This window comes from Lepidochelys olivacea (assembly GCF_965140295.1).
Source record: "Lepidochelys olivacea isolate rLepOli2 genome assembly, chromosome: 10".
NCBI lineage: Eukaryota > Metazoa > Chordata > Testudines > Cheloniidae > Lepidochelys > Lepidochelys olivacea.
Genome location: NC_140420.1, coordinates 78994986 through 79017231, shown reverse-complemented (window position 1 = coordinate 79017231; position 22246 = coordinate 78994986). Strand labels below are relative to the sequence as shown.

Genomic DNA, 22246 nt, shown 5'->3' with positions numbered 1-22246 from the left:
GGAGCCCCCTCCGGCTCTGGGAAAGTTTGGGTGAAGATCTCAGGGGAGGGTCCCTCTCTCATCAAAACCGCAAAAGTTTCAGAAAGACAGTGAGACTTTGCCCAGGATCAATATGAAACGTTTCAGAGAACTCTTCTTGACACTGGATTAGGGCCCATCCTTTTGGTGTTGTGAAGCCCCTGGGGTAACTCCAATGTAGCCCTCAGAAAGGAAGTTGTGTCAGAATGACTTGGCATGATTATAGCTTTACAAATAAGCACAGTAGTGAGCATGAGCAACTAATTAGTTTTCACAACCCCCTTTTGTTTGCTTTTGAAGATGTTAGCACCTCATTCGCCAGAGTGCAACTGACAATGTCAGTGCAAGCGTGTGAAGCTCATGTTACAAATGTGAGATTACAGCTGTGGGCTGAGTTAAATGAGAGTCTGCGGAAACCTTGTCCTGGTGCCTTTCATGATGGGAGGTAACCAATGGCAGAATGATCTCACCCTGTGTCCCCGAGATTGTTACCAAGCAATTGTGATGGGAGAGGGCTTTTTTTCCCTTCCTGCAATGAGAATTTCATTCTGGAATGACATGTCTAGAGGTGGGCGTCTTTCATACATAACCACAGTGGATCCATTGCCTGGGCAGTGTGGCAGGGCCCTGGCATGGAGGAGACCACCCCAATCAATCTTCACTCTCTCTCTGCTGAGTCTGCCAACATTTATGGCCTAGCGTGGTCTCTGACATTGATGCTATCTCATAAGAGTCGAACTTAGATCATTTAACTGAAATTGCCATTGTCAAAAGAGAATCGCTGTGGGTCACTACCTACCCAAAGCCCCTATCCTGCAAAGACTGATGCAGGTGGCTTCAGTGGAACCCCTTGCAGGGTGTCAAGTTAAGCACCTATCCCTGCAAGATCAGGGCCTATTTTGGTAAGGGAGAATTTTGTTTTTAGGTCATTATTTCAAGCTTCTGAGTCATTTAGTCTAGTCTGCTAAGTGGAAGGTGATAATAATATCAAGCTTGTTGCATAGTGCTTTATAGTGTCAGATTACTATGAATGTTTGCTAATCCTCACTACACCCTGCTGAAGAAGGAAATTAAGTACTGGCTGAGCAGAGCAACGTTGGCCTTCTTGACTTCGGGGATTGGCCCCTATTTCACCCATTGGTGATTGACCACTGGGATAGCTGCACTGTTGCGATCCCTAGTACAGACAGGCAAAGCCACAATTTGCACTGGTGGAGCTAATTCCTGTTTGAAACTGTCTACTCTGATGGCTGGCCAGTGGTGGCTGAAATAAGGTGGTGTAGACAAGGCTAAGCAAAGCAGCAGCTTGTGCCAGACAATCAGTCTTTTCTCCTTCCACTGAGTGATGTTTAGAAGGAAGCTGGGGCAGGCGAGCAGTTTTATTTGTAGATGTGTCTGCCAGTCAGTGAGGCTAGGATTTTTAAATGCAGATCTGCAGGTTTTCTGGGGGCAGTCAGCAGTTTAAGGGGCCTCCCCCTGACGTAAGTCACACCTGCATGTAAATTCGTTTTAATCTATGATGGTTACATATGGAGTCAGTTGAAATTTTTTAAATGTTTCCTGCTTGAAAAATACCCTTTTTTTTTCAAAATTGTCATGAAAAATTATCTGCTTTATTAAATTCTTATTGCTCATAATAAATAAATAAAAAAGCAGTGACAGTTTAATTGACATTTTCATTGAAAACATCAAAAGCATTATTAAAACAGCATTATTGAAATTTGAAAAACTGGTTTTGCCAGATTTTTTTGAAAAAGCAAAAAAAGGGCACATTTTGAATCCTTCAATATTGAAAACAACTTAACAAATTTTGAAATATTTCAGGAAACCTCTTCATTTGTTGATTAGCTCTATTGACATGTAACAACTGAAATGGATCTAAATTAGAGGAAAAAAGTGGGCTATTTTTCCCAGTTTGTTTTCTTTGATCATTTGACAGTACTATATTTATAGGCTCCAACTGAGCAAGATACTTAAGCACATGATTGTGCTTAAAGTTAAGCACATGCTTAATTACTTTTCTAGATCAGGGCCAAAGTCAGTTTCCCGTGTTTGTGTGGGTTTTTCACCCAGCAACATGGTACAGAGACATATTTTTAAAATAGCAAAATTGCCAGGGGAATTCAGGAGCAATAATAATGCCTGAAACTACTTTCTCTCAGTTTTGAGATTGATTAGTTTTGATGCTGGCAGTGTTTCTTCTAAATTCCAGTTGTTCGCACTGAGTTTGTAGTAAGCAAAGGCTTCTGGCTAACAACACCTTCCCTAGCCTGGTGGCTGATGTTGCATCCTTTGTGGTCGATCGATGTTGCAGTATCTCGTCACAAGATTGTTGGTGACTGCTTGAATCCCAGGGAAAATGTGTAAAATTCCCCTGTGAACGTTTCCCATTTATACAGCAGCTTCCATCCTCAAGGTTTGCAAAATTTTCATAAGGCCCGTTATTATAGCTGTTGTGTGTGCGAAAGTGAGGTTGGTTTTGGCATAATGACTGCAGCACTGAGTCCTTAATGTATGCAGGAATCACTCATACACTCTGTTTCCTGTGCTCCTCTGCTCACATTCCTTTAGCTAAGGCTGTTTGCATGAAGGCAGGATCTGTGTATTGTACATCTTCAGGTGGATAATAAGCAGCAAGAGGAGGTGAATGGCTAAGAAGTGGAGCTTCTGTTTCCCTGCAAATACCCCTAGTGATAAAGAATAAAAGAACAAGCGAGCAGCATGCAGAAGACAGATGGTCTGTAAACAGAATTGTTTCTAAGTAGGTTATCCATGTGGCAGCAGCAGCTCCTCCTCAAGGACATAATTTCTGTGCTCTTCTGTTCTTAAGTATCAAGTTGAACACAAATGCACCACAGCTTTTGTTTGACTTCAGTGGGCTGCAGATTTAATCCTAGAGAAATTACAATGGGAATTTTGCCGTAGACTTCAGCGGGACTAGGATTTGACCTTTTGGGGTATGTCTGCACTGCAGAGTTGACTTGAGTTGTCGACATGAGTTACCCCTCTTGAGTTAGCCTTGCTTGACTAAGAGTGGCCACGTGGCGAAATTACACTGGAGCTGCTGTGTCCACTGACTTGTGCGATGCTAAGACTTCTGGGACAGCACTGCAGTAAGATGAGCCACTCTCTTTCTCTCCCAGTGAATTGTGGGAGAACTTATCTGTCCTTTCTAGTCACACAGAGGGAATTGTGGGAAGGCCATTGGTAGATTATTGGCACTCCAGTGGATCTAGCCTGTGTCCACGCTACAGAGTGGTCGTATTAGCAGCTGACAAGCTGTGCTCACCTGAGTTGTAGCCTCTATGCCTCTTGGGCCAAGTTGCTCAAGTTAAAAGCACCACTACGCTCAGGTTGAGGGGTTTGTGTGTGGAGAGACTTGTGTTACGGACAACACTCAAGTGAAGACAAGCCCTTAGTTGTATAGTGGAGTTTTTTAAAAATGTCTGTCTTTTCTCCATGATGTTGTCTGTATCGATTTGGGTTGAAACTATCTCAACATTCTTGTCCTTAGCAGGTCAACAGCTGTACTTTATATGTGTTTACAGCCTGGAGGAATCTTTACTTTCAAGAGCTGTGTGTAGTTGTAGGAACTCTTTATATATTACTACATTATATGTTGACATATAGTGCCGCGGAGCTTCTGTAAGCTGCAGTGCATCTCCACGGTGGACTTTGTAATTTGCAGAAAAAATATGGTTCCTCCCCACTCCTCAAAGATTTAACAGTAGTGTCTCATATTCCTAAAACCTTATTAATTCTATGGGATTACTATACAGATCACTTCCTAATTTATTATTGTAAGTGGAAAATAAGCTACATTTGTGGGCCATTATTTGCCATTAGACAATGTCCGTTCTGATGCTTATTAACTGAACAATTCCATTGTTTATGCTGGGTCTTCTCCCAGTCACTGGAGTGCAATTGTGAGGTTGTACATTGTGGGTGTGTTTTCTCACATGCATATAGGCTGGTTATTGGAGACAGATGCTTGTTTTGTCTAGTTGGAAAACCACTTAAACATTGTGGGTTTGAAAATTTGACTCGAATTTGAACATTATCAGAGAAGTGAGTCGTGAAGGAGAGACTGGGGGAAAATGGGATGTGAAATGGAGCACAGAGGAGAATTATAAAGGAAAAATAAATAGAGTACAGACCGTGTTAACGGGCACCCTGGTTTGCCAGCCTGTTTTGGGGAGGATTTTGTGAACCCCAGCAATAGTTTAGAGATGCATCTGTCCCTGCTGATGATTGTGGGAGAGTTTCAATACACAGCACCACAGGAGGGGCTGGTAGATCATTCATTTCTTTCATTATCAACAAGTGTTAGTGTTCCAGACGGAGTGGGAGTGCATTGTCTATTTGCTGATCTGTTTAATCCCCCTGGAAGGTGCACATCAGGGTGGTATTTAAGCATTATCTGTACTCAGGGCCGGCTCTAGGCTCCAGCAAAACAAGCAGGTGCTTGGGGCGGCACGTTTCTAGGGGCGGCATTCCGGCGCCGGCCATGCCGCCCCTAGAAATGTGCCCCAGCTCGCCTCCGCCCGCTCCCCTGAGCGTGCCGCTGCTGCTCGGCTTCTCCTCCCTCCCTCCCGCCCGGGCTGGCCGCGCCAAACAGCTGTTTCACACGGCACGCCTGGGAAGGAGGGAGGGAGGAGAAGCCGAGCGGCGGTGCACTTGGGGGAGGCGGCGGCGGTGGAGTGAAGGTGAGCTGGGGCGGGGAGCGGGTCCTCTACCCCCCCTCCCCCGTTACTTCCTGCGCTTCCCCCCCCCACCTCCCCCGCTCACCTCCTCTCCGCCTGCTCCCCGGAACGCGCTGCCTCTCCCTCGCCTGAGAGGGAGGGGGGAGGAGCGGAGTGGTGGCGTGTTCAGGGGAGCAGGCGGCGCGGAGGTGAGCTAGGGCGGGGAGTTGTGGGGGGGAGGCCCCAGGAAGCAATGGGGGGGGGGATGCAGTACGCCCGGGGGAGGAGGCGTGGCCAGGGATTTGGGGAAGGGGTTGGGAAGGGGCAGAGTTGGGGCAGAGCCGGGGGCAGGGGGGAATGAAAAAAAGTGGGGGCGGCCAAAGTTTTGTTTTTTTTTGCTTGAGGCGGCAAAAATCCTAGAGCCGGCCCTGTCTGTATTTTAGTTATTTTGCAGTGTTTCTTCAAGGATCTGGGCTGGTTGCTCCAGGTGTTGATATACATTTTAGGCTTGATATGTCCCCAGTGCACATGCTTTATAGTGGACATTGCACTTGTTTGTACAGTCAGGGCTCCACCAAGCCAAATTCTGCCCTCGGTTACATTGTAACAGAATGTGGCTCCTGGTTTCTGGCTCATTTCTTTGTAAAGTGCTTTGGAAAGCTTGGAGCATGAAAGGTGCTATATAAAACTACCCTCTGTTCTGTTCTGTTAAGTACTAAAACAGTCCTGGCAAGACCATGAAGAGCCACAGTGATTACAATACAAGCTCCGATTCAAAGGGAACAGTTTCCCTTCACTTATTGAAAAATATTACCCAGCGGCATGGCTGAAAGCCAGATATAGGCTGATGGAGCGATTATGGGACGCAAGCAGTGTTCAGGATTGTCCAAAGAAAGATTAACTTTTCAAGTCAGCTTTGACTGATGCAAACTGTCAACCACTGTGTTGCAATAAAGAGTAGAAATAACTAAATATGATACACTGACCCTTAAAGGGGTCACGGAAAGTGCTTTGTGTTGCAAGATTTCATGAAAATGATTTTGAAACGGTCTGCTGCATTTACTTTTTAAAGAGCGGGTTCTGCCAACTGACTAGGTATTGTCCACACCAGATCATTTCATAGATGTTAGGGCTGGAACAGATGCATCAGAGCATCTAGTCCGTCTTGAAAGGGCCAGTGCAGGATTGTTCCTTAAACTCTAATGTTTTATCCAGTGTGATTTTAAAAGCCCCAGTGATCGGGCTTCCAGCACTTCACTTTGGTTCCACAGATCATTAGATCTCACTGTCACAGGAAGGTTTTTCCTGATGTCACAGAAGTGATGTATGAGTGAGCTGTCTGCATATATGTAAATAGTTAATAGGTAAATTGCCAGTATATGGCACTGAAGAATATGTAGCATGGTACCTGGGTTTTGTAGGATCAATACAACTTGTTGTGCACTCGAGATGGGGTCCACTTTCATGGAGCTCTTAACATTGAATCTCCATCCTGATTCTTTTCATTCTTCGCTCGATCCCATGCCTGTGATCATAGTGTCCTTATTCCTGGCGCCCCAAAATAATTATTCGTCCCCCACACAGGTGTTTATCAATTCCTCAGTTACTTACAGCAGTGCTCTATTACTTAAATTCTCCCCGTCCCCTCACCTTTGTTTTGTCCACCTGTCGTATTTTACATTCTAATCTAAAACTGTGACATCTTTGGGGCAGTGACTGTTGTTTTGACTTTTTACTTCCATGTCCCTATAGCACCTAGCACAACGGGGCCTTGATCCCTGATTGGGGCCACTATAATGCAAATACTAAAGGAAAACCTCTTACCTAAAACCTTCTCAAGTTTGGAGGTTCTGACCCATGCCCAAGATCTGGGCCCTGGTGGGCTGAGCCCAAACTGTGTATTCAAACATCCCCAAACTTTTTCAGAAACTTTATTCTAGCTTCAAACTTTGCAGTCTCCAGTTCCAGTCTCATTAAAACCATTGTACCAAGCACCCGTGAAGCCGGCACCAGCGTCTTGGCAGGTAACAAATATGGAGCAGTGAAAACTCTGGCTAACCCATCCGTGTTATGAAGTCATAAGAATCTTGTTAATTTTTAAAAAGCTCTTGATGCCCACTAATCCAAATCAATTTTGATTTCTTTCATAAAGTCGTGCTTCCATTTAGGATTCAGCTAAGAATTACAGCTAATTTGTTCGATTTTATAACAGTATAATTGAAAAAGTGATTTTAATGTTCTGGCAACCATATTCCCTTTCTTTGGTTGTTAATGAAAGAATCCATTAAAGTTAAATGATTTGGGCACAGATTCAAGCTGAATTGCCTGAATATTCTAGGAGAGTGTTTCTGACCATCTGCAGCTCCAGGTCCGTCACCAACGTCTATACTGTAAATGGGAATGAGAGAAGGACTGCATATGTCTCCTTTGTGTCGTTCAGCATAAAATATCATTTTAATTTTCAGATCTCATTGTAAATAGTGGAAATACACCAGAGAGCTAAAGCAGTTTTATTCTGCATCATCCTGTGCCCATAAATATCATTTGACGAGTGCTCCTTCCATGTGCCTTTCAGATTCTCCCTGTGGCTATTTGTATTGATTTACAGTACATCATACAGTGTCGTGTTGTAATTTTTTGTATGGCAGCTCAGGCTATGCAACTGGCAGTGGGGTCTGTGAAGGGAAATGTACGTTTGATGGAGAAGTAATTTAAAAAAAAAATCCACCCTGTTTGTTTTCATCTAGTAAAAGATGGAATGATTCCGCGTTATGCACGATGTGGAAGGGGGAAGTCTCGTGCATTGCTGAATTTTGCTTTTTTAAACGAATGCAGTGATTAAATCAAAGCTTTCTCCTCATCTTCCCCCTCACCCTGTCATCTATGCTTTCCTCACAGACTGCACAGGTAATGGGGAGGCACTGGCTTCAGTGCCAAGACCCAGGGCTATCAAAGGTAAGGGTGAAACCTCATCATCTTAATTTCCCACATGGGGCCTGATGTTGTTTAGCATCTCATATGACAGGGCCTTGTGTGCCTAGACAAGGTAGCTGATAAAGGGTCCAGCTCTGCCGCTGCCTCTCAGGCAAACTGGTTGGAATTGATGGAAGTTTTGCCTGAGGAAGGACTGAGGGCCTGGTCCCAAGAGGTGCTGGGCACCTGCAACTTCCACTGATGTTTAAGGGTCTAATCCCATGAGTGAGAGCTGCAGGAGTTGGCCCCTAGTGTGTAAAGTTGGTCATTATTTGGAGACCACTGGTGGGGGGACTCTACAGCTGTGAGGCCAATAAAACAAGGTGATAAACAGGCAAAGCTTTGCTCTTCACTGAGTTTCCTTGTGTGCTGGCTTAAACCAGGTACACCTACATCCTTTTTAAAAGGAGTGTGTGTATTGTCCTCCCCCCCCCCCCAGCCCCCAGTGCCTTCCATTCCTTCCTCCTCTATCAATCACCCTCCTTACTTCTGCCCAAAATGGCAGACATGTCCCACTCTGGGGCCCGTCGCTGCTGCTCTGAGGGGAGGGCCTTTGGGAACGAGGGGGAGAATTTCCACTGAGGCCCCAGCTTCTCGGATGATGAAAGTCTGAGGGTGAATCCCCCATATGACAGCATGTTGTGCTACTACCGAACTCCTTAAGCCAGCCATTATGATGCTGCTTCACGCATTGTTTGGTGGGCGCATAAGGAACCTCCCCGATAATTGGTATTCAAGTTAGTTTTTATATTGTCCTTTTTGGAGTGAATTTAGAACTGTTGAAAGGTACCATCCTGGCAGATGTGGGGATGCACATACCTTCCTTATCCAAGGGCAAGGCAGGGGCAATACCGGAAGTGCGAGCTTCCTCCCTGCCTCACCAGTGCCCCCTGCCTCTTCCGGCTCTGCTGAGCTGTAGATGTTCTTTTTGGTAACATGTAACCTGGCCAAATGGGAAGTGAACTGAAAGCACCAGCTTGGGTCATTGGTTAGCAATAGCTTTGATCTTCTGATGTCTGTCAACTTCAAGCCTGTGACTGTGCGGAGAAAGGATCTTTATTCCAGCCCAGATCCCTAGCCCCCCATTAAGTGTTGGAGTGCTTGTATCTATCCATCTGTCTAAGCACAGCTCAGGCAGTGCATCTCCTACTCCCTGTGTTGTGACTGTGGACCGTTTATAAAGTGGTTAATGTTTATCCATTCAGTTCAGGGCCACTCTGCTCTACTCTGTCAGTAACATGTATAATACAAATTATTTACCAGCAATTTATGTACCAGCCTTGCATGGAAATTGCCAACTGTACATCCCGGCTGGGTACATAGAGGCTTTTAAAAAATGAATAGATTAGGGCAGGACAGACTCTGCCAGTTTGCTGCACAGAAGTGTGAGTAAAAATCTTTTATGAAATTTGCATTGGGAAAGTATTTTGCTGTGCATGCAGTAAGTAGTTACATTTCAAAAGGACGGCAGCATGGCATGGTGCATAGAGCAGTGGACAAGGAGTCAGGAGACCTGGGTTCTATTCCCAGTTCTGCCACTGAGCAAGTCACGTCACTGTTCTCTGCCTCAGTTGCCCCATCTCTTAAAAAAAGGGATAGCGATACTTATCTTCCTTTGTAAAGTGCTTTGAAATGTACAGTTGAAGAACTGAATATTATTATTAAGTTTTCTGTTTTAATTTTTATGGAGTACACAAAAACCTCTGGAAGAGGAACTGCAAAATGTACTCCATATTTTAATTATAGAACTGGGAATAATAAGAAATAGCCAGAATGCTTCTGTTTCCTTTTTCTTCTTTTATTTTTATTTAGTAATATTAGTTCCAAGTTAAAGGCATGCTATCAAATGGCATAAACTTTTGGATCACCGTTTGTTTGTTTTTAATAGCTGTAAAGCATTGAGAGACGAAGATGCTATTAATTAGAATTTAAATAGTTTAGGCTCAATATTTAGATGTTTGGCAACTTTGTAACAATACATTTCATTCAAGCTCCCCTGTTGCGTTTGCATCCCATACCCTTGCAACACTGAAAATGTATGACAGAGCTAGTTTCACTCTCTAAGCCACTGGTTTTCAACCTTTCCAGGCTACTGTACCCCTTTCAGGAGTCTGGTTTGTCTTGTGTACCCCAAGTTTCACCTCACTTAAAAACTATTTGCTTACAAAATCAGATATAAAAATACAAGAGTGTCACAGCACACTATTACTGAAAAATTACTTACTTTCTCATTTTTACCGTATAATTATGAAATCAATTGGAATATAAATATTGTATTTACATTTCAGTGTATAGTATATAGAGCGGTATACACAAGTCATTGTCTGTATGAAATTTTAGTTTGTACTGACTTCACTAGTGCTTTTTATGTAGCCTATTGTAAAAGTAGGCAAATATCTAGATGAGTTAATGTACCCCCTGGAAGACACCTGCGTACCCCCACGGGTATCTGTACCCCTGGTTGAGAACCACTGCTGTAAGCTGAAAGAAATGCAAAAACTAATTGTGTTTGTAAATGTTGTGCACGAAATCATGAAAATCTGGGCCATTAATTTTAACCTGACAGTGCCCCTCAAGGTTCTTGAATCTCAAGTTTCAGTTTGGGCCACAGTTTAGCCGCAGAGTTTTGAACACCTCCACAAATGGAGGTTGTACTAGCAACACAGGGAGATAACAATAATGGGGCCATGTCTACACGACAAAGTTTGTCGGCCGACAGCCGCTGCAGTTAGTATAGTGCTTGGGCACTTGCATGCTTGGTTCTTTGTGTCGGCACCGGGCACACACGCCAGGAGTGCTTGTGTCACTCCACAGTGCAATGCACCATGGGTAAATCACTGTGCAACCCACCGCTGTTCAGCGCACGGTGTTTTGGGTGGTTTTGGCAATGCACGGTGGGTCAGAAATGACTGAGAGCAAGGGGTCAACTTTCCGCAATGCAGAGTTCTCCATCCCATAGTATCATCTTCGTCCCAGTCTATTTTCAATTTCCCACGAACCACTGCGGAAGCTGTAATTCTCACCATCTCTGACAGAAGCCCAGGACTCATGGTCCTCCAGTATTTGCAGAGCTGCAAGGAGAACCGCGGGGAACGTGACGATTTCCTGGTGGTCAGTTTGCTGTGGGCCATAGCGAGAACCAATTCATGGTGGAGGTTGGCATTCATGGAGCAGCTGCAGATGCTGGAGCACTGATCCTGAGTCTGAGAAACGATTACTGACTGGGGGCTCACATTGTAATGCAGATTTGGGATGACGAGCAGGGGCTGCAGTACTTTTGGATGCACAAGGCTACATTTCTAGATCTGTGTGCTGGGCTGAGACACCAAAATGAGAGCTGCAGTGACAGTGGAGAAGCGAGTGGTGATCACACTGTGGAAACTTGTTGTGCTGGATTGCTACTGGTCAGGAAGTCATTTTGGAGTGGGAAAATCCACTGTAGGGGCCAGAGTCATGCCAGTGTGCAGGACCATTAAATATCTCCTGCTGTGCAGGACTGTGACTCCAGGCAATGTGCAGGACTTAGTGGATGGCTTTGCAGCTATGGGGTTCCTGAACTGCGGCGAAGCAGTAGACGGCATGCGTACCCCTATTCTGGCCCCAGACCGCCTTTCCACAGAGCACAAAAGGCTACTGTTCCATGGTTAAGCCAATGCTCGTGGATCTCCGGGGACGCTTCGCTGACATCAGTGTTGGCTGGTCAGGGAAGGGGCAGGACTTTTGCATCTTTCCGACACAGGCCTGTTCAGAAAGCTACATGCGGGGACTGTCTCTCCTGACATGCGGATTACTGATGGCCATGTTGGAATGCCAGTAGTGATTCTGGGAGACCCAGCTTGCCCCTTACTACCTTGCTTATGAAGCTGCACGCTGGCCACCTCAACAGCACTAAGGAAAGATTCATCTACGGGCTCAGCAGGTGCAGAATGACAGTTGAATGTGCTTTGCGTAGTTTGAAATGGCTCTGGCGTTATCTACTCATGAGATTGGATCTCAGTGTGAAAAATATCCCAGTGGTTGTAGCTGCCTGCTGAGTGCTGCATGATTGTGAAGCAAAGGGAGGAAACTTGCTGCAGGGATGGCGGGCAGGGCTGGAGCGGCTGAGTGTACAAGACCACTGCGTTCACTGCCAGCAGGTGTTGGACATGATGTATTGTAAACTAATAAAGATGAATCACTTCCCAAACAAAAAAGAGTTTTGTTCTCTTATGAAAACAGTTCCAAAAAATAATAAATTTGAAGACTCAAAAGTAAATACATTGTAGCTTACAAAAAATAGGAACCTTAATAAGTAAACAAGAGGATGGAACATTGGTGATTGTAGCTACACGTGCATCAACCGTAGATCTCACGGGTCAGTGTATGTGAAGCTGTTGCTGTCCCTGTAGGCATGTGGGTCCTGAGGCCATGTGGAATGCCGAGGTGTAGGGAGGTGTAATGCTGCAGTTCTCCGCCAATTGAGCTTGGGATTATTGAAAGTGAAGGTCCAGAACAGTCTGCAGCATCTGCATTTGCTAACAGAGAAGCCCCATTATGTTAGACTCTGGCCATCTGATTATTGTATCTGATCAGTGCACACAGTCCCCTCGTTTGATGGTCTGTTGCCAATAATTACCTTAGATTGCATTAGCATCAGCTTTTCTAACATTGCAGCTGCTTTGTATTTTTCATTAACTGAGTTATGGGGGCCAGTTACAGTGCTCTGGCATGTTATTGTTCCAGGGCTGTTTGTCAAGCTTGGAATTTTAATGTGGGTATACCCCTAAATACATGCATGCAAACCAAAGACAGTTCACCCCATGCACCCCAAACTTTTGAAAGAGGTTATGCACTCTTTTGAGTCGCTTTTTGAGAAAAATATGAAAGCAAACAAAATGCAATGAGCAAAATAAAACTTGACATTCCTCCTTATTTATTCTCTGTATTGGGAGGGACAATCCCAGCTCCTCCCACTGCAGGCAAGGCACAGGATCACGTGGTAATTTTTCAGCAGATTTTTGTGATTTAGGTAGCTTTGAAAATGGGTTTTGGCCCCTCAGTCCCTTAAACACGTTGGAAAATTTAGCTTTATGCAAATCACAATGGGAACCATAGTGTGGCGGACCAGAAATGTGAGGGGCACACACAGCCAAAGACAAAGCGTGTGCTTTGTGCTCAGTCCTAATTTGGGTAAAACGTCCACAGAGGAGGGTCCTGATTAAGAGCTGAGTTAAGACTTGTAGATTTTGGTCCACAAGTTTTACCTGCTGGTTTAAATGCCTCGCTCAGGGCAGAGAAGAAGGAAAGTGAGCGACTGACATTTATGAAGCAGTAGCTCGCTTTCGCCTTGTGACAGGCATTGATAGTTCAACGCAATGAATAAATTATTAGTGCTATTGATTTGTTTGATCTTTCTGGGTGATTTGTTCTCAAAGGGTGTGTTCGAGCAACACACAGTTTCAATGAAATTTAACACTCCATTCCATGTAAAATCTGTTTTTGTATAACTACCCTCTGGAGTGTCACAGTACCTAGATGTAACAGTGAAGGCAAGCATGAAACTTGCACGGAAGGGTTCTCCTGTCATCCTTTTTAATGGCTGATCCACTACAGAATAAGTCTCCTGCTGTTTCCCACTAATGGAGCTATTCCTTTCGCTCAAGAGTAGAGTTCTGTGCTGTGGTTCTAGAAGTGCTAGCTTCCACCCATGTGGGTGCTTGGCCTGTCAATCCGCTATCGTAATGGATCTAATTTGCATCAGTTCATTTAATTTATATTGGGTTCATACTGCCTTCTGGGAGGGTGTGTCCTTCTGGGGATCAGCTCCCCGTTCTGTAATGTGTGGAGCATCCTCAACTCCCAGGAACATCAGAAGGCTTTGAGGTCACGGAGTATATCGCAGGAGTCGCTTAGCACCTCGCCAGGTTGGACCCAGGCTGGCTAGAACAGTCAGGTAGGTGTAAAACTAATAACAGAAAGGGAAGGTAGAAAGAGGGAAGATATGAATCAGCACAAAATTGAGATGTTGAAAACCAAATTAATCAAGGAACCAAAGATATGAAGAGAAGGAATTCTTTGTCTATACACCAATGCTAGGAGCTTGGGTAACAAGAGGAAATGCTCGTTTATGAGCATAAATTGTATCTAGCTGGTAATACTGAAACCTGATGGGATGTTTCTCATCACTGAAATGTTAAAATCAGTGGGTATAACCTGTTTAGGAAGGATCGAGTGGGAAAAGGGGGAGGGGGAGTGGCACTCTGTGTCAAAAATCTGTTTTCAAGTCACCAGTACCTCAGAAGAAAGTGATTTTGAATGCTTGTGGATCCTTGTCCTAACCAGTAAAGCACAAGATGGGGTATTATTTGGTGTCTGCTGTAGATCATCAAATTACACTAAGGAGCAGGATGACCAGCTCCTTATGCACCTACCTATCTGTAATGTGTAGGAAAAAAGGTGTGAGATCATGGGGGACTTCAATTTGAGTTATATATGCAGGAGGGCTTGTTCTGCCTGTACAAAAACATGCATATTATAGATGACAATTTCCTAACTTAAAAAGTGTTGCATCCAATGTGTGGGGACCTTGTCTTGACAGATAAAGACAAACTGATCACGGAACTAAAAATGAGTGCTTATGTGGGTACAAGTGATCATGACTTGATCATGTTTATAGTGTGCAAACAGAATAAAGTCCAGACCAGTGATGTATATACTTGGTGCTTTAAAAGGGCCAGTTTCACAAAGCTGGAAACAATTATAAGCCAAATCATCTGGGAGGAAGAATTTAATCAGAAAAATGTCAATGATAATTTCACATTAAGAATTCTTTACTAGATGCCCAAAAAGCAACAAGTGAGGAAGAAGGCCATAAAAAACCAACCTGGTTTAGAGTGGTTGTGAAGGCAGTTGTTCAAAATTTTTTAAAAAATTACATATAACAAATGGAGGAAAGGGAAAGCTGATAGTAATGAATATGAATCAGAAACTAGGTATTGTAGAAAATTTATAAGGGAAACAAAGAGACACAATAAATATATTAGACCAAGAAGAATCCCAACAATGGTATTGGTCCATTGCTAAATGTAAATGGTACAATTATCAATAATAATACAGAAAAGGAAGATGTGTTCAATAAATATTTTTGTTCTGTATTTGGGGGAAAAAAACAGATGATGTAGTCCTATCACACGATGACATTCTTTCCATTCCACCAGTATGTTAAACAGCAGCTACTAAAGTTAGACATTTTTCAATCAGCATGTCTGGATTATTTGCATTTAAGAGTTTTAAAAGAGCTGGCTTAGGAGCTCGCTAGACCATTAGTGTTGATTTTCAATAAGTCTTGGAATACCAGGACAGGTCAGCAATCAGGATCGCTTGGTAAGCTGGGCGCAAGCAAACAATATGTGTTTTAATATGGCTAAATGTAGATGCTTATATCCTGGAACAAAGAATGTACGTCATACTTACAGGATGGGGGAATCTATCCTGGGAATCAGTGACTCTGAAAAAGATTTGGGGGTCGTGATGGATAACCGGCTGAACATGAGCTCCCGGTGTGATGTTGTGCAAAAGAGCTAATACAATCCTTAGATGCGTATTCAGGAGAATCTCAAGTAGGAATAGAGAGTTTATTTTGGCTGTGTATTTGACACTGGTGTGACCACTGCTGAAATACTATGTTCAGTTCTGACAGTCACAATTCAAGGATGCTGTTAATTTGGGGAGAGTTCAGAGAAGAGCCACGAGAATGATTAAAAGTTGAGAAAACCTGCTATGTAGTGATAGACTCAAAGAACTCAATCTATTTAGCTCAACAAAGAGAAAGTTAAGGGCTGACTTGATCGCAGTCTATAAGCATCTACATGGGGAATAAATATTTAATAAGGGTTCTTCACTCCATCGGAGAAAGGTATTACACGATCCAATGGCTGGAAGTTGGAACTAGACAAATTCAGGTTGGGAATAAGGGATAATTTTTTGACAGTGAGGGTAATTAGTCATTGGAACAGTTCACCAAGAGTTATGGTGGATTCTCCATCTCAGACAATTTTTAAATCAAGACTGGATGTTTTTCTAAGATATGTGCTCTAGGAATTATTTTGGGGGAAGTTCTATGGCCTGTGTGTTATACAGGAGGCCAGACAATGGTCTCTTCTGGCCTTGGAATCTATGAATCTAAAGCAAAGTGATACCTCAACATGACACCAGCCACAGCCTTGCTACATCCTGGTATGAGAGGTGGCTAATCTTGGCAGGAGTGCTTGATTTGAGACCGCTCGAAATAGCAGGAGGGTGTTAAAATACAGGAAAACCACAGGTTAATCTGTGGTTCCGGAGAAACAGTCTAAACTATGTTCATTTCATTGATGCCGTGTGTGTGTGTCACATCCACACACACAATGATATGCATTTACCAAAGTGACTTTGGCAGCCTTTGGAAACATTTAGTTAAAAGCAATGAATAACATACTGTACCCTAATTCTGGTTTCAAATAGCTCCCAGATTTTAGTTACGGCTTGTACACAGTAACATAGCACATGTCTCTGTAATGCAAGTGCTTTCTGGGTTTTTAAGTCTGTGTGGAAGAGGTAATGGAAAACGTATCAGCAAGATAAGTGTAAAAGAGATTTAGTCCAGTATGATTATTGAGTGTGGGATGCCATTAGTGTAGTGGCAATGCCATTAATCAATTTTAATTTATTTAAAATGCACACAGAGTCTTAGATGGGCCTGTGCAAATATTAACAACAGCCACAGAATGGACACACTGGATCAATGTCCCAAAGCCTCCTTAATGCTACTTCCCACACATGAATGACAGTGGCAAAGATCTTTATTGTCACCCGCCTGATCCTATTTTGTAGTAGACCAAGCTATGGATTTTGAGAGCCAGTGGAGTGCTGGGGCAGCTTGGACCCCTGCACTATCTACTTGCAGGCACAATGCCTACAGCGACACAGTTGGGAGGTTTCAGAGTAGCAGCCGTGTTAGTCTGTATCCGCAAAAAGAAAAGGAGGACTTGTGGCACCTTAGAGACTAACCAATTTATTTGAGCATAAGCTTTCGTGAGCTACAGCTCACTTCATCGGATGCATTCAGTTGGGAGCATGCCTGAAAATGGGATCTGCTACCACTCTAGAGGAGTGCACCAATGCTGTTATCCCCATTGTACAGAAGGAGAACTGGATCACAGAGAGACTTGCCCAAGGTCACACAGGAAATCTGTGGAAGAGCCGGGAATTGACCCTGGGTTTTCCAAGTTCCAGCCTAGCACCTTAACCACTGAGCCATCCTTCCCCTCCCTTAGGGTGCGTTATCTTCTGCTCTAACTGCTTCGCAGCACTGCCTCCACAAGCAAGCAGAATTCTTTTCCTCCTTAGAATGCTGCAAGATACTAAAATCTCAGTCCATGCTTCTTTCCGAGACCACCATTTGCAATGTGTGATTGCCCTGAACAAGGGCCGAGGCCAAACTATTGTTTTTTAACTATCAGTGCTTAAGGTTCCCCAAGAAGAAAAAGTGCTTTGTGTTCCTCTGATGGGGACACACTCAAATGTAATTGCTCTTTGAACTAGACAATGGAATTTAAAGATTTAAGCTCGGAGCCCTCATGAAGAGCTGCAGCAGAATGTTACACTTCAGTGGGAAAATGCTGCAGGAGTTGGAATAACTTTGGTTTGTCTTCAGTGCTCTCCACTCCTGATTAAATGAGATTAATTGTGCTGTTGAATCGCCTGGTTCGACATCCAAAATAAATACATAAATTAAGACAGATGACAATTTAGAAGCTTAACTGCCATTTGAATGTGTGCCATACGCTGCAAGACAGAGAGAGAGAGAAAAAAAAAAGCCCTTTTCTCTTAAAGTGGGATATCTAGCAGAACACACATGATCAGGGAGCATTTTCCTTGTGCTGTTTAAAAGGCTTTTCTTGCGCTTTGGAAGGTTTTCTTTGGCTTGGATTCTGCAAGGTGCATAAGCCAGTTCCAATGTGCCAGATGTGCATGGAATAGGAAATGCACTGGCCGGTCTCCAGGCAAAGCGGGACCTACCGTACAGTAGCAGCTCTCCAGGAAAATCTCTCGCTGCCAAGAACTAAACGTGATGTCAGCCTTGGAAGTGTGTCAGATTAGCAAACTTTTGTTCTTTGCTCTTTGTGAAGCATTAATCTGCCAAGGCCTGTGCGATAATGAGTCCCCTCTCTTGCTACATCCTTGAAGTTTCTTGTTTTTTTAAACTAACCGTATTCAAAGATTTTCACATAAATACTTTGGAAGCTTTCAGCTGGTGATAATTTAATTTGATTGGGACACATCCTGTCCTGAAGCTGGTCCTCAGTCTTTATTCAGTGTGGTTAAAAGAGGTGCTAGAGTACCTTACGGTAATGGCCCAGAACATGACAGCATAAAAGCATGATCGTGCTGTCTTGCGGGCATGACTTCAGAGTGCTCTAGTGTTTATTGTCAGAGCAGGCAGAATTCCTCCTCAGGTCGGTGCTCCTCAGTGAGGACTTTGGCCCATTGTGAATAGTAATTGACTTTATTAACCTGAAATGAGCATTTAAATCCTTTGTCTCGCAGCCCCACTCACGATTGTCATTGGGGCTTGGACCCAGAACTGTCAACACAGACCTCTGCCACTTGAGCTTAAGAAGTAACTCCATTAGTACCAGCCACTAGATGGGAGACCAGACACATGCTGTGCGAGGGTGTTGAAGGCATGTAACGCCGAGCTGCCTTATCACTACCTTTTGACTCACTTCTCAAAGTTTTATTCTGCTGCCACGCAAATGCAAAAAAATACGGTAAGGAAACAAAAGGACTGATACTGTGGGGTCCTCTACCCCCTGGTGCCTCAAGGGGCACAGCCCTCTTTCTGCCTCAGGGGAACCACAGGGCCTGCCTGCCTGCCCTTACCCTGCTGCAGCCCTCTGCTGCTGCTCAGGGAGGGGCTTGCCTCTCCTGGCCCTCCTCCTCATACAGAGCTGGGTCCAGCTGGGAATCAGAGCCAAACATTAACTGCGTTCAGCTGGATCAGCTGGTTCTCAACACCTGTCTGCTGGCCTTCTGTTGAGGGCTTGCTGCTGCCTAGCTCTGCAGGCCCTTGGGTGGCAGACAGCCCTGCTACCATCCCTTCTCTTCTCCGTATTCACCTCTCTTTATAATCCTCCCTGTCTCTCAGGTCCATAACCTAGGCATCATCTTCAGCTTGGACTTCTCTTGGTCCACATATCATGCTTATGTGTCAATCTTGCCTATTCTTTCTGCATAGCACCTGTAAAATACGGCCTTTCCTGTCCATCCACCCAACTGAAACTCTCCTCCAGGCTTTCCTCCAGTCACATCTCGATCCCTGCCACATCCTTCTCTCTGGGCCTTGTCCAACGCAATTTTACCCCAAGGAGACCCATTCAAAATGCAGCTCTGACCATGTCACCCCTCTCTTGGAGTCCCTCCACTGGCTCCCCCTTCTCTTTCGCATCAAACATAAGCTGCTTGTTTTCACTTTCAAGGCCTTTCATGACCTATCTCCACCCTACCTACTATCTCTCCTTCACTAGCAAAATGTCAACTCCTCCATGCCTCCCTCGCTCGCTTGATACCTTTTCAAACAAGCCCCTTTGTGCTTTCTCCCCTGCTGCCCCTTGCACTTGGGAGAAGTTCCCTGTACACATCTGCAGACTTAACTCTTTGTCCTTCAAATCCCTCATTACAATGCCCCTCTTCTGTGATGCCTACAAAATACTTGGCAAAGTCAGGAGGCTGGTGTGTTGAGACCCACATGCTGACTAATACTGTCTCATTGTTCCCTGGAGCTCCCCAATCAGTCTGCCTGTTTCTTGTCTGATGCTTAGATTGAAAGTTCTTTGGGACAGGGACCATCTGTCTGTTCTGGGCTTATGCAGTGCCTAACACAATGGAGTCTGGCTCCATGGCTGGGGCTCCTAGGCATTACAATAATACAAATACATAATCTAGCTGTTGTTGGAAATGTTTATTAAAAACACAGCCCTTCTCTCCATTGAACAAAGCCATTTCTCTCCTGTTGAGCTGTAACCCTTTTGTTTGTCCAGGCCGTGTAACAGAGATCAAGGACATATTTGCTTCTGATATCTGAAATGTTACCACGTTGGTATGTCCCTGGGTAGGTCTTTCCTCCTCTCTATTTTAAAAGGCAAATTTCCAGAGGGGCGGGGAAAGGAACCGCAACACGTGAGGAGACAAGTTCTGTTACCAGACACAAAGTGCAAGCTCCCAGCAGACACATGGCCGACTGTTACCATGTATCCTGCATGTGAAAATCGTACTCTCCGAGCCCTGCTTTTGACCCATCAGTTGCCTGTCAGGAATCTGTCAAATTTGGCTGGATTGCTAGCTCGCACCAGACGGAATTATTTATAGTTTTGTAATCCACGAAAGCAAGGGGATCAGTTTTAACCCTACTCGAGTTTAAGCCTTGAGCCACTCAGCTCCAGTTGAGCGTGTGTGGGGCTAATGGTATTCTCGTTTGTATGTCATCACATACACATATGAAAGGTGTAAAAGCATCCAGTTGCTGCGAGTCGATGATTCATACTCTTTCTACTCTTTTATTATTCATGTGTATTCCTGTAGTGCCTGGATCAGGGCCCATTATGCCGGGTTGTGTACTCCCATGTAGGGAAAAGTAAAGTCTCTGCCCCATTAATCCGAAAGGGGCTGATTGAATTCCATTTAAGTCACTGGGCATCTTTCCACTGACTTCAGTGGGCTTTGGATCAGGCCCAGAATTTAAGAGGTGATTGAAATGAACAAGCAGGTGGAATGAGGAGGAGGGGTACAGGAAAATGAGCATGTTTCTGCTTAGATTAATGTTGTGCACGAAGCAGATCACCACCTGCCGAGCCGCTATCAGTGCAATAGATAAGATTAATATAATAATGCCCTGCAGAGCCTGTTTCAAAGAAGCTAGTTTTGATGGAAATCTAACACTTTCACACAAGACGCCAGGGCCTGCTTCCAGTCTCAAATGCACACTGTGTATTTCCGTGTGTCTCAAGCATATCCCCCCACACAGCTGGTATAGGTACAGTATCCACTCTAGAAAGTTCTGCAGCAATTTACAGTCTGGTTCTGAATAGAACAGTGACCCGTTTGCGTGAATGGAATTTAATATCGACTCACCTCAGCAGTTACGTATGTCTAAATCTGAGCTAGCGAATGTTTTTCCCCAAACCCTTTCCCCCCACCCTTTCTTGTTTTGTTCTCAAGAAGTTATCAAGGTGTTCTTGATTACCCTGAGGCAGTCTGTAGATAATGGGTAGACAGGTGGGAGTACCCTCTGCTCTAAAAAGCTGTTTATGTACCACTTCATGTTGCTCTCTCTGAAATTCCCCGCGCTGGATTTAGAAATCCAGGCAAGTAGAATATTTTATGTCATGCTGCATGTTTGCGTTTGAAATTACCGTGAGAGCTAAGAGGAAGCTATACCAGCAGGTCCTAAATTCAGAAGTAAATGTAATTCATAAGTGCAGTCTCAACGTTTGACAGCTGACATCTGAAGGGACCTCATGACTATTGGACCAGGAGTCCACTTAATTAGAAATAGCCCTGGAATAACCATAGTTTCTATATTATATTGGCCAAGCACATTCTATTAGCTGGTAAATTCTTTTCAGTTTGGATTCATTAGCAAATTAACTCCAACAGGTAGGAAGGAGTGTGTGTGTGTTTGTTTGTTTAAACAGAGCCATATCTCTTTCTATCGGTGCATGACAATGAATGGAAATTGAAAATAGTTTGCAGCATTTAAGAATCCTGTTTACATTTGTTTTTCCTCTGTTGTGATCCTTTACCTTGAAAGTACTTTACCTAGTATGGTGTTTTGAACCACCCTCCTGCTACATTTCCAGAGGCTGTAAGATATTTCTCTCTGTCCGTTAATGTTTGTACAGTTCTTTGAATATCTAGGACCAAATTATGATGATTTTTATTGTGGTCGTGCCTCGCACCCAGTCAGGGACCTGGGCCCCATTGTGCCTGGCACTGTGCAAACGAACACAAAGTCCCTGCCCCACAGAACTCCCCACCTAGGATTTTGATAATACGCAACAGCAGGCGAACAGGAGCAGGGGGGAGGATGAGGTGACAGTAGAGAGCCGCAGTTGCACGCTTAACTTATCACAGCAGTCATGTGGAAATCAGTGAAGCTGCATGTGCTCACGCCAGGTCTGAATTTGATTTGTCCAGTGCTATGTTTAGTGCTAAGCCGGGGCAAGTTGTCACATGTGTCTGAGCAGAAATTCTTCCCTTTCCTAATTAAGACTCATCATGGTCATACACTAAATGGGCTATTCATGACCCAGGCTGTTATAATGGCTGCACACAAAGGTACCAGCTTGGTGTGTACACGTTTTTAGCTAGCACCAAATGGGCCTTTTCTGTGCCCAATTTTCCTGTGCATTGTGGTTCTTTGGAAATTTGCTCTTTAGAGTAAAAAGTGAGTGATTAGGCTCAAAGATGCCTTGTAAAGAGGTGTGGAGAAAGCATGATCCAGTAGCACTAGCCTGTGAACCAAATTAAATTCCCTGTTTTGCCACAGGCTCTGT

The 22246-nt window shown here is 44.2% G+C and overlaps 1 protein-coding gene across 6 annotated transcripts in view; it reads left to right on the top strand.

The window, feature by feature from the left end:
• The window catches only part of IGDCC4 (immunoglobulin superfamily DCC subclass member 4), a 198101-nt gene that overhangs the window by 25713 nt on the left and 150142 nt on the right, over window positions 1-22246 (top strand). Inside the window, exon 1 of one of the 6 annotated variants that reach the window (XM_084641361.1) lies at window positions 3074-3131. The exons of the other annotated variants lie outside the window; for them this stretch is intronic. Coding sequence (XP_084497487.1) covers window positions 3104-3131 — 28 coding nt within the window. The 5' untranslated portion in view covers window positions 3074-3103. Of the gene's footprint in view, window positions 1-3073; window positions 3132-22246 lie in introns of those variants that run through there. 6 annotated transcript variants of the gene reach the window in all.